The sequence below is a fragment of the Triturus cristatus genome, chromosome 9 (genome assembly GCF_964204655.1).
Source record: "Triturus cristatus chromosome 9, aTriCri1.1, whole genome shotgun sequence".
Classification (NCBI taxonomy): domain Eukaryota; kingdom Metazoa; phylum Chordata; class Amphibia; order Caudata; family Salamandridae; genus Triturus; species Triturus cristatus.
Genome location: NC_140592.1, coordinates 268,279,302 through 268,292,655, shown reverse-complemented (window position 1 = coordinate 268,292,655; position 13,354 = coordinate 268,279,302). Strand labels below are relative to the sequence as shown.

The 13,354-nt window shown below is 44.3% G+C and overlaps 1 protein-coding gene across 1 annotated transcript in view; it reads left to right on the top strand.

Moving 5' to 3' along the window:
* The window catches only part of IPPK (inositol-pentakisphosphate 2-kinase), a 324,563-nt gene that overhangs the window by 156,645 nt on the left and 154,564 nt on the right, over positions 1–13,354 (top strand). Inside the window, exon 5 of the mRNA XM_085624891.1 lies at positions 3,768–3,889. Coding sequence (XP_085481017.1) covers positions 3,768–3,889 — 122 coding nt within the window. The remainder of the gene's footprint in view (positions 1–3,767; positions 3,890–13,354) is intronic.

Genomic DNA, 13,354 nt, shown 5'->3' with positions numbered 1-13,354 from the left:
CCTACACACCTACACGCACACGCCTACACACGCACACGCCTACACACCTACACGCACACGCCTACACACGCACACGCCTACACACCTACACGCACACGCCTACACACCTACACGCCTACACACGCACACGCCTACACACGCACACGCCTACACACCTACACGCACACGCCTACACACCTACACGCCTACACACCTACACGCACACGCCTACACACGCACACGCCTACACACCTACACGCACACGCCTACACACGCACACGCCTACACACCTACACGCACACGCCTACACACGCACACGCCTACACACCTACACGCCTACACACGCACACGCCTACACACGCACACGCCTACACACGCCTACACACCTACACGCACACGCCTACACACCTACACGCACACGCCTACACACCTACACGCACACGCCTACACACCTACACGCACACGCCTACACACCTACACGCCTACACACCTACACGCACACGCCTACACACGCACACGCCTACACACCTACACGCACACGCCTACACACCTACACGCCTACACACCTACACGCACACGCCTACACACGCACACGCCTACACACCTACACGCACACGCCTACACACGCACACGCCTACACACGCACACGCCTACACACGCACACGCCTACACACGCCTACACACCTACACGCACACGCCTACACGCCTACACACCTACACGCCTACACACCTACACACCTACACACCTACACACCTACACGCCTACACACCTACACGCCCACGCCTACACGCACACACCTACACGCCTACACACCTACACGCACACACCTACACGCCCACGCCTACACACCTACACCTACACGCCTACACCTACACGCACACGCCTACACCTACACACCTACACCTACACGCCTACTCGCACACGCCTACTCGCCTACACACACCTACACGCCTACACACACCTACACCTACACGCCTACTCGCACACGCCTACACACACCCCTACACGCCTACTCGCACACGCCTACACCTACACACACCTACACGCCTACTCGCACATGCCTACACCTACACACACCTACACGCCTACTCGCACACGCCTACACCTACACACACCTACACGCCTACACCTACACGCCTACACCTACACGCCTACACCTACACGCCTACACCTACACATCTACACACCTACACACCTACACGCACACACCTACACGCACACACCTACGCCTACACACCTACACGCACACACCTACACACCTACACACCTACACCTACACGCCTACTTGCACACGCCCACACGCCTACACACACCTACACCTACACGCCTACTCGCCTACACACACCTACACGCCTACTCGCACACGCCTACACGCCTACACACACCTACACCTACACGCCTACTCGCACACGCCTACACACACCCCTACACGCCTACTCGCACACGCCTACACCTACACACACCTACACGCCTACTCGCACACGCCTACACCTACACACACCTACACACCTACTCGCACACGCCTACACCTACACACGCCTACACCTACACACACCTACACGCCTACTCGCACACGCCTACACCTACACACACCTACACGCCTACTCGCACACGCCCACACCTACACGCCTACGCCTACACGCCTACACGCCTACACACCTACACACCTACACGCACACACCTACACACCTACACACCTACACGCACACACCTACGCCTACACACCTACACGCACACACCTACACACCTACACGCACACACCTACACACCTACACGCACACACCTACACACCTACACGCACACACCTACACACCTACACGCACACACCTACACGCACACACCTACACGCACACACCTACACGCACACACCTACACGCACACACCTACACGCACACACACCTCTACCTACCTACCTATCCATGGCACAGATTAAGACTACTTTCTCTGTGGATGGCAGTATGGTTCTGGGAAAGAATACTGCAGCTCACTGTGAAAGGAACCAATAGCTCAAGTAGTCTGACCTGATGGCCATATTGTGATGCGCTGTGGGTGAATGCAAAATGTGAATGGCGTTTAAACAGACCTATGGATGAAGAGGGGTGGCTGAAAGCCCCTCTTGGTAATTATATTTTTTAATTAAAATCTTTTATCAAAAACAAAAGGTTTTGGCTAACAAGCTATGGCAAACCAATACGTCTAGCGTGACTTTACCAATGTTAATAAAAATGTTTGTAAAACTATACAAATGGACTACTTTTTGTGTGTAGATGCATATTGTGCATGAACAGAATTCCGTCACTCACCGAGAGGTAACCCAATGGCTGAAGTGGCTGGCCAACTACCCCAGTCTTTATGCCTTGGAGGGCGAAACAAAAAGGTGAATAATACACTGACACACCTGTGGATGAAAAGAGCTGGCTGAAAGCCCTCCTATAAGTCAGTATATTACATATACAATGTTATTCAAATCAATGGTCTTGGCTAACGGTCGACTAAGAAATATGTGTTTTTTTGTGGGCAAGGATAGGAGCATGGTGCCCTTACTTACTAATCTCTGACGGCAGTGATAGTTTGTATTTCATATAATATATTTTCTCTACTGCAACAGCTGATAACGACATGATTAAGCTTACTTTGTCATGCAGTGATGGCAGTAGAAATGACAAAGGTGTTTTTTTTTTTTTTCTTTTTTTCCTGTAACAAATATTTACAAGTTTTGGTTTGTGAATTGAGGGCGCAGGATCTCTAACCCTGATCTAGGACAGCAACTAAGATGCTAGCCTGTTTAGAAAATAAGCATTTGCAATGCAATCGGTCTCGCCTCTGAGACCTTATATGTATTTAGCTATGCAGCACATTAGCCTGGGTGCTGTAACAGCTACTGTTCTTTAACATGGAGGGAAAGTAAGCACCAAACTGCATGACATGGCAGGTATGGGAACACATGGAGAGAAATATTGCCTTTCAGCGGTAAATGGTATAGTCCAAAGATTTGTTTTTAATATAAAAAATATTGTCTACGGGTGCTCGTGGAAGACCATTTCTATGGATTGGAATCTAGAGAATGCTAAAGTGATTCTGGTATTTTACTGCCCTCTGCTGGTCGTTTTCTATCAAGAAAATTAAAAAGAGGCAGCTGAACAAGCAGAAAGCAATTCTGGTATTTTACTGACCTCTACTAGTCTTTTTCTATCAATACAGTTAATTAGAGGCAGTTGAACAGAAAAAAGTCCCTAAGCGGAAGGAGATAAGTCCTAGGGCTGATCTCCAGAGCCCACAAAGTACATACATATATAAGTATATACTAAAGAATATACAAGAGGTCTCGAATGGTCGACCTAAAAATCAGCTTTTTGTATCTTTGGGCATCTTTCCATTAAACCCTTTTCTGGTTTGGGTATTAATGTGTGTGTGTAGTTTATTAAAGTGATGCTTTCTTCTAACTTTCCAGTGTTAGGTGCTTTTATTAATTTTCCTCTCAGGCCACATATTCTCCGAGGTATTTAACCTGTCAGTTTGTTGTGGTTTTTAATCAACTGTGGTTTGGAAACAAACTTTGTGTTTTCAGAGTTATTTTGGGAATTCTTTATTTTAAATGACTGAAACAAATTGAGAGTAAATGGGTGTTTTGGAAGGTGGGTAACAAGTAATATATATATATTTTTAAAAAGCTGGTTCTCTGTATTATGTTTATTAAAGTAAACTAGAGCTTACAGTTACGGGAAGGTAGACAGCTCCATATTCTGTTCTGTTAACAAGTTGTGTTTCTTCCTCCCGCTTTTTCCAGAATCCCGGTGTGAAAAAGCAATGGACATTTTGAGCGGATATGCTATGTGCCTGCCTAATCTAACTAGACTACAAACTTGCCATTTGGTGGAGCACCGGCCTATTGTTTGCATAGAGATTAAGGTAACTAAACCATTAATGTGATGTAGTTTTTCACAGTAAAACTCGATTCACTTTTTGACACGTTTTGTTATGAATTAAATTTTGCCCAGATTAGTGCTTTTATAGCAAGACCTGACCACTAAAAAACATTGTATAATAGCCTTTCACTTTTTTATTTTCTTTTTAAATTGAGAAATAAAGTTAGCCCACATTTTCCCACTCTTTAAAAGCAAGTCATTTTAAAGAATGTTTAAACCTTTTAATTAGAAGTTTGCTTTTCCATCCCTTTGTTTTTTGACATCTTCTTTCTTGTTTTTTTTTTTTTTTTAAAGCTTCTTTTGATTTTGAAGAGTTTCTCTCCTAACCTCTTTGTTCTCTGAAATTGACGCCTGATATGTCATTGAGGCCTCCTTATAGTCTCACAGGCCTATGTCTCCACTGCTACAGATAATTCTGTAGTTAACCTCTTCGTCTTACCTTGTCCTCTAACCATATGAGTACTCTCAATGTGAAGAAAAGCATACAGATTTAATCCCGCCTCCACATTCTGTTGTTGTCTGACGACAGTAGACTGAGTTTTGGCCCTTGACCCTTTCTTCATCCAGAAAGGTGACTGAGAGGGATTGTCATCCATCCGCTTCTCCCTCTGGTATGCCAGATAACAGTGTAACATTTACGAGGAGGTGCCCGTAGAGCAGTGGTCTTCAAACTCTGTTGTGCCAAGCCCCCCCCTCGCATAATGTTTTGCAGTCAGGCCCCCCCCCCCCTCAAATTCCATAGGCTGCGGAGGAAATACAGAGTATGGAGGCTTACTGAATCGCTGGCACATTGGGAACAGCGCTGGGGCAAGAACCCCATACATGTCCCCTCATCAAAGTCAGATTTAAATCCACTCTGAAAAGTGGCTTAACTAGCAAAGAAAACAATTGGGGGTACCGCTTAGATTGTTCGTCTACGGTACCAGTTGCTGGCAGCTAGGCTAGGCCATTGCTGTCTTGATCTATTGCCATACACTTCACTGTCCGGGAGTTCACTGGGTGTTGAAACTTTGTTTTCCAAGTATCATATCTGCTTCTAGTTTCTTCCAGATCCTTGTATTAAATCAGCACCTGCAGGCAAATGCTTTTGTGTGGGTTGTTCAATAAAGCTGCTCACCCAAACATTTGTATAAGATCACACTGTAAGTCAACAAGGAATATGGGATTTTTAATTTAGTCTCTCAACTCAAGACAGAGTGGTGCAGACCAAACACTAACCTTTTTACTATTTGCAGATACCAATGCTTGTGGAAAGTTATTAAATTGCTTTTAGGTATCCTTCTCCGCCCCTTATAACTTATATTCTGGACATGAAAAGCCTGTGTTCTTAAGTCAAACATTCCCATTATCTTCAGACTAGCAATAGTAAATGCATGTGGTTTGCAGACCATGGCCCATTCTTTACAAAGCAGGAAAGACTCAAACATGTTTTTAGCAAACCAGGAATAATTGCATATGCCATTCCAAGTTTCTATTATTGCCATAAATACCTCATAACTTGCCTGTTTTCTTCCAAGCAGAGATAAATACATGCATGTACTCTGCTTGCCAAGAAATAGCCCATGTTCTTTCTGTGTAGACCAGGGATAGCACAGGCATGTTCTCTGTAGATTTAGTGCCGAACTGTTGGGTAGCACATGGCATTTTGTTTACTTGGTTGGCTTTAATAGCACTCTTATTTCCCTGCTTCTCTTTGGTCAGCGCATGCGGGCTACTCTTCTTCGTGTTTGTCCCTCCTCGAGAGCATGGCCTAAGTACTGCCTCCTTGCCCAGTGTCCTTCCACTGCTCGAACTTTTGGAGCTACTTTTTTATTTTAGTTGCGTCATTCCATAAGAGTGCCTGTGTTTGCAGGCCATCTCGCTCCCTCCCGTCCAACTCTACTGCTTGCCCCCTCACATTCTGCATTGTTGCTTGCCTTCATTGTATCTTTCCTTTCTCACCCTTCCTGTGTTGTTTTACTTTGCTGTGCCCCCATCCTTCATGCCTGCTGTCTGTTTTGCTTTGTCCCCACCTTGCTTGTTTGGCATCTGTTGCTTTGCCACCACCCTCTTTCCACCGTCCATGTTGCTTTGCCCCTCATCAAAGTCAAATTTAAACCTTCTCTGAAAACTGCAATTGCTAACCTTGTTCTTGAAAAAGTCCTACCCTGAAAACTCCCTCAATTTCCACCTAACCTCTCACCTAGGCAAAACCCTATCGTGACTTCATCTGCTGAGCACCTCCCAGACACCACCTTCAAAGACCTACCCTGGTCCAATTCTACAGAACACCACAGAAGTGTGCTTACCCCAGGAGAAACGTCCTGACTTGTTAGTGATCAGGCCGCAATAGCGCCATCACCTATGAAAGATTCCATAGTTTGCCATTGCCCATTCCGTTGCATGTATTCTCCCTCAGTATAAAGTTCCTAGGCCGTAAGCAACCAAAGTATCCATATTCATAGCTCCTTTGGTTGCAGCAACTATTTATTTGGCTTGTTCTGAAACTTGGACATAAACAAGCCACATAAGTACCAACAACAAGGAATAACTTGACTTTGGGTGAGGGAAGAGGCAGGACTTTCCTATAGATCAGCATACGGGTGACCTATCTCAATAACGCTTTTTCCTGGCTGCAATAGCAGCCGCCTGCCTCAGTGTGTTCCAGTGTATGTTTGTAACAAACGATTCAGTAAGTAAAATGGCCACCAATCACCATTACCCAATCTGTTTCTCATTCATGATGCTACTTAACTCATTTGTATTAGAAACAAAGATGCACCTGACTAGAAGTGGATTAGCACATTAAAAAAATTTGGTATGATAAATACCAAATCTGACAATCACAAATATCAGAAGCAGCTTATCAGCATTTGCCTCTGTGCAGAAGTAGTGAACTTTGCTTTTATGTTCTCCTGAATTTCATTTTTTTCTTCTTCACATTGTTAAGACAGGCATGAGTTCTCAGCTTGTCTTACTACTTCAAAAAACCACACGAGAGTGATTCACTCACTCCTTTCAAAGGTATATCAACGAAGTATGTGACACAATTCAGTAAATTTGTAATTTTGAACTCTGACAGAATTTAGATATTATGTAAATGTTTTCACTGGTATAGAAAATGGTTAAGAAATTACTGGTAGTGCACGTGTTTGCACCTACATTTCTATCGACTGATAAGTGTAAAAACAACATTTGCAGTTTGTGATCTTTGTAGCCTTTCAATTTGTTCACCTGCCTGCCAGTTCACCAGTATTTTGTTTTTCCACTAGTCCATCTGTGACTATTTTTTCCACTGGTTGGTCAGTGGTAAAAGTTTGTGATCAACAGACTTCAGCCAAATGTATGTAATGTGACTTTTGCATTAATATTTTCTTCTAAGGAAAGATGACGCAAAGAGTCAGTGAAATTATTGCAACACATGTAGAAAGTATCTATAACTTAGCAGTAATTTTTGTTGTCAGAGTGTTTGTCAAACAAATCGTGCCCCATACATTACCTCTATTACAGATCTGCACTTCACTTATACACTAATCTCTTTCAATGAAGAACGTAGTACATATTTTTGGCATGATTTCACTAATGCCACATTTGTTTACTGCTAAAGAGATTAAAAAAAAAAAGGTCTACAGATACCAGTAAAAAAGGATTGCAAAGTGCTTTCTCTGCACAATTCTTCAGCTTCCCTACCCTCCTCTCTTTTTCCAATGGGCACTGTCTACATATCAAGAATAAGAAAGCTGCAATAAAAGCCCACATGCCTTTAAAAATAAGGCAAAAGCACACAATGAACACATACTACAAAATCGACATCAACGATTTGTAGACTTGCGTCCCCTTCTGATGACTCCACGCCACCCCCTGGGCAGTGCACCTCATAGATTGGCAATGGCCAGTGTAGAGTCTGCTTTCTCTTCACCCTCCCCCTGTACATCTGCATGGTTTGCAGGTAGGGTATCTTCCCCCACGTGACAATATCATAAAGAGCACATTTGAGCTTTTGGTGCTAATGTCTGAGTAGAATTTTATGATTATCACACTCCTTAAACTTAATAGTAGGGACATTACAGCTAAACCAGTCTCACATATGCTAAGAATTGAAATTTCATGTGTAAAAGTTTGATCCTCATGTATAAGGGACCCACCATGCTTATTTGTTGCTTGAACTGATGGATCCTCAGCAGGAGTGGCTGGCCTTGCAGCATAATGCTTAGATGATCTTTGGGTAAGCTTTGTGGGCAGAAGCTGAAGAGGGCAGTGGGGAGTCGTTTGCTGTAGGGCCATGCTAATAAACTGCAAGGAGAATCAAAGACATGCAACTCTGTTCGGTGAGAGTGGAGGAAATGTGTGCAGCAGGAAATATGAAGGTGATCTTTTTCTGAGATGATAATCAGCAGTTTCATGCCCCGCTCTAACTCTAGCAGCCTTACCAGTTATGTCCAAAAGCACATCAGAGATGCTAGTGTTCTGGAGGGATGGATAGATAGAAGCTCAGTGACATCTAGAGTTCATAAATTCCACCCTCCCCCTTTTCCTCATGGCTAAAAACAAGTGTAAGTCAAAATATATGCTAAAACGTATCGCTGGTAAAACACACTGGTGAAAACTATAATACATTTCTTCCTAGCGAGCTCATTGCATGGATAGAACAGTCATTTGTTATCACATTGTGTGACTAATGACACTAAAACCAGCAAGAATACTTAAAGACAGCCAGAAGGTGGATAAATCTTTAACTCTTAACACTTCCTTCACTGCATCTGTAGTCTCTGCTACTTGAATGTATTTTAATGCCCTTGTGAAAACAGGAGCATTGTCCCTTAATGGTGAAATTTGCAGATGGTGACGTTAAAATATCTAGTTCTGTATGTTTTGATCCCTTTCTCAATTTAAAAAAACCTGGCATTTAATCCTACGTGTAGCTATGTTCAGAATGAAACACCTTTCATATTGGATGTACCAATTGAACACTTACGCAATGAATGAGTTTGGAAGTAACTGCCATTAATTCTTGAATTTGGCACATTTCTAACTGTGCCATATGAAATTGGGACACAGTGAGGTCAAGTAATTTGACACACATATTCATAATGTCTGAAACTGTGGTTTCCCTGGAATTGTTGCCTATTTACCTCCTGTTTTGCTGACTTTGTTTGCTGGTTTTAGGACTCTGGGCACTTTACCACTGCTAACAAGTGCTAAAGTGCCTGTCCTCACTCCCTAAAACATGGTATAGTTGGTGTAGCCACAATTGGCATGTTTAATTTATTATAAGCCCTAGTAAACTGCAAAACATGTGCCCCAGGTCTGTAAATTAAATGCTACTAGTGGGCCTGCAGCACTGATTGTGCGACCCACTTCAGTATACCTTTAACCCCTTCAGTGCCCGCCCCTTTCCCCGCCCTGTGCCGGCCGTTTCATTAGCGGGCGGGGTTTATGACGAGCTGGTCTCGTCATGGGCACAGCGCAACCGCGGCCCATGACGAGACCAGCTCGTCATGGGCATTGAAGAGGTTAAACATATCTCAGGCCTGCCACTGCAGAACCACTGTGTGTAGTTTTAAACTACCATGTCAACCTGGCAAGTTAACCCACAGCCCCAAGGTGCAGTGTATTTAAAAAGTTGGACATGTACTTTTTGATTTGACATGTTCAGGTAGTGAAACACTCCTAAATCCATTTTCCACTTCTGCAAGACCGATCTCTGCCATGAGTTAATTTTGGGATTAACTTATTACATTTTATAAGTGTAAATTCCAATTGGGAAAAGAGACTTTTAGGGTTTGGTGTCTCTGGACTCGCAACTTTGAATCCAACTTTGCCAGAAGTTGTGATTTTTAAATTGTAAGTCTAAAGATGCCTCTTTTAGAAAATTGGCATCTTCTTACCTCAACAATTCTGTGCCTTCTGCCTGCCTCTGAATACACTTCTGGGGTGAGTGACAGTTGGGCTTTGTGCATTCCCTCCAGACAGCCACACACAAAGGGAGCTTCGGTATGACTGATGGGCCATCCTGAGAAGAATGGAAGGAAGATGACACTGACACCTGAATAGTATGTGACTGTCCCCACACAGAGTGCTGCATATCCCCTGTAGTAAGTCTGGATCCAGGGCAGGAAGGCCTCGGTGCACTAGGAAGGCCTTGGTGCACTTGAAAGGCCTCTCTTTGAAGTCTCCCCCACTTCAGAGGCACACCTGGGTATAAGTACTGGACCTCAGACACCACCAGCTCAGTACACTACTGGACCTGAAGACATTCTGCGGGGAAGGACTGCTGTGCTGGTGAAAGGACTGTCACTCTGCTAGACTCCTGCTCTGCTGTGCCTGCCCTGCTGCCTGCTACCCTTCGTGCCTGAGAGTGAGAAGGACTGGACCAGCATCTCTTCATCACGAGAACCAAAGTGACTCCAAGGGCTTGCTGGCTTGTGTTCTATTCTGAAGTCTCGGGGACATCAAAGACTTCTTACAACCCTGCTACAGAACCTGGACTCTGCCAACTGTGAGTCTTGCCCTGCCAAATGGTGCCAATCCAGTCCTGGGCTCTTAGAAGTTGGGTTTCTGTGCTGCAGCTAACAAAATCCACACATCGCCGTCGTTGCGCCGGTCGGAACTGACTTCTCTCCCCTCAATGCCGACGCATCGCCGCAGAAGACAAAGACACCACATCGCCGGCTGCGTGGCTCCATGTCAATGCATCGCCTACATCTGAAGAAGCCGACAGAGACGCATCTTGATTTACGCAGCTCGGAAACCAACGCATGGCGTACATCAATAGGGGTCGACATTGATGCATCGCCCCCTCTGCTCCACACTGTGGAACCCATCAATGGCGCAATAAGGTACTTTTTCAGCGGGACAAGGTTGGTCCCTGTATCCGGCCCATGCTTCATCGTGCCCGGCTTCAACTTGTGGATTTGACTCTGTCAAGCGTGACCAGATAGCCCTGGTTGATGTTTTATGCTTTTAGGCACTATATTTGCAGATATTATTAAAACATGTATAATTGCAGTTCTACTTATTGAATTTTTGTGGTGTTTTGTTCATTACATTAAGCTTTATTTTTGTGTGCTGCTTCTCACTGTGTTTCTGTAATAAGTGTTGCACAAATAATGCACACATTGTCTCTTTAGTTAAGCCGGACTGGTCTGTGCCAAGCTACCACAGGGTGAGCAGAGTTTATTTCAGGCTATGTATCTGACTTACACTGACTAAGATTGGGGTCCCTGCTTGAACAGACCCTTGAGACCCAATTCCTAGCAAAGACCTAATTGGAAAATAGGTTACTTGCGCAGCCATCACCTTGGTCACTACACTCCATCCACTGCCAAAACATGCAGGCTTTTATTGAAAAGTAGTTCTGCAAGGGGGTAGGACTCGAACAGAATTGGTCACATGTGCTTGACATGTAGGTGATTGAAAGTGCCTTAACCCTACCACCATTTGCATATAAATGATCCAGTCAGCGTCCTTTTAAAAGAGTGAATGACAGAGCAGCATGTTTGAACACTATACTTGCCAATTTATAAATTGATTGAATTTTATTGCATGGGGGAATAGGCTATTTGGCATGGATGTACCATGGAGCATATGAGCTGGGTCTCGTAACAATGCTCCCTTGTGGCCTTTTCCCAGATTGCAGATAATTTTTGTCTTCTTACAGGCCAGCACTGTAGGTTGAAGATCCTTCTGTCATTCATAGTGTGTTCCATTTGCCCAGGGCAGCATTCCTATGTTGAAGGAACAGCTGCTTGTGTGTGGTATTCTCAAATGTACTGGGCTGCAGGCAGTATGCCAAGAAGTGTTGGGTGTCTAAGTGGCTCCTGGACAGTGAACTCCTTTTAACGTAAGGACTGACTGGTTTGATGTTTTTGGTGTGGGGCATCCGCAATAAGTACTGCTAGACTGGGTGTATGTCAATCTGCGGGATAGGTTATAGTCTCACCATGACTAAAATATAATCTAAACCTACAAATTTGGAAGTGCCGGAGTATAGAAAAGGCACAAGAGTTAGTGTTTAACCTTCTTATTGAGCATCTAAAAAACTGAGCCTATGATGGTGAGCAAACCCATAACCATACCTCTTTTCTTTATCACCTTGTGTCTTAAGTCATCTTGTTATCGTGCAATGTATAGTTAACCACTCTTCATAAGTAACTCCACTAGACAACTCTGTGGAAAGAGTTAGGTGTCTTAACAGTTACCTGCCTATTTTTGATGTCCACACCCATTTGACCTTGACCACTTTATATATTCAAATAGGGTAAAGGAATAGGTCTGCAGCAGTACAGTCCCCTTTCTTGTTTATCACTCCAGTACACTGAAACCCACTTCCGGTACTCCTCTGTGACACTTTTAAAGAGCCAACCCTGTCACTGGGTAAGGGGGACCCTTGATTCTATAGTCTTCTTTGCTTTTTCCCTGCACAAACTTATTTTCCTGCTTCTATCAGAACAAACATTTTGATTCTTCTTCTGTACTGCACTGTTAGTCGAGTGGAATGTCAAATGGAAGCCTGGGCCTGGCATTAGCCAAGACCTTTTTGATTCTACTAAAACTATGTATATAATATACGTATACGGGTTTAAGCCAGACCTACTCCTCATTTGCCTATTTAAGTCATTCATAATGTCTATTGATTTATTTTTTTCACAATTTAATTTTTTTTATTCTTTGTTGTGTTGGGTGTGTGTGTTTTAATTTTGACTTTGCAGTTAAACATTCTTCCTGCTCTCAGCACTGCTCAGCGTAGAGAGCATCAGTGTCCATTTTCTCTTTCGCTTAAGGCCCCAAGTTAAAGGGTCCCGGCTCACTATGCCACTTGATTCAAGCTAGTTTGGCTGATGAGGGGTCCAAGGATGCCTGCTTCTGGTCCAGGAAGGACCTGGCTTGGCTGGTTTGGCAAGACTGTTCCCATGATGAGCAGGGCCAAGACTGATCTGCATATGGCTGGGTCTAAACTGGGGTGGCATGGGGAGTAAAAACAATGGATTTAAACCAGATCTCTTGATTGTGGGTGAATGTTTTGATTTGTTCTTCATTCTGTCCATACATTGTGTGTCTTTTGCTTTCTTGCCCTACGTGCGCCGAGTATGCTCAGATGTGGGTCCCATGCTCACCTTGTCACTGGATTCAAACTAGCATGGCTGATGAGGGGGTAATACCCCAAAACCGGTCCCAGTATGCTTGTTTCTGGTCCAGGGAAAACCTGGTTCGGCAGTTCAGGCTTGACTGCTCCCATGAGAAGCAGGGTCAGAACTGATTTGCATATGGCTGGGTGTAAACTGGGGTGACATGGTGAGCAAAAGAACCATGGATTTAACCCAGATCTGTTGACTGGGGGTGAATGTTTGAATTGCTCTGCATTCTGTCCATAATTTGTGTCTCTTTTGCTTGCGTCACCCGAGAGGTGTGGCTAGTAAAATGAGCAAACCCTTGTTTGTGCTCACTCCAAACAAATTCTTGGGGAAGC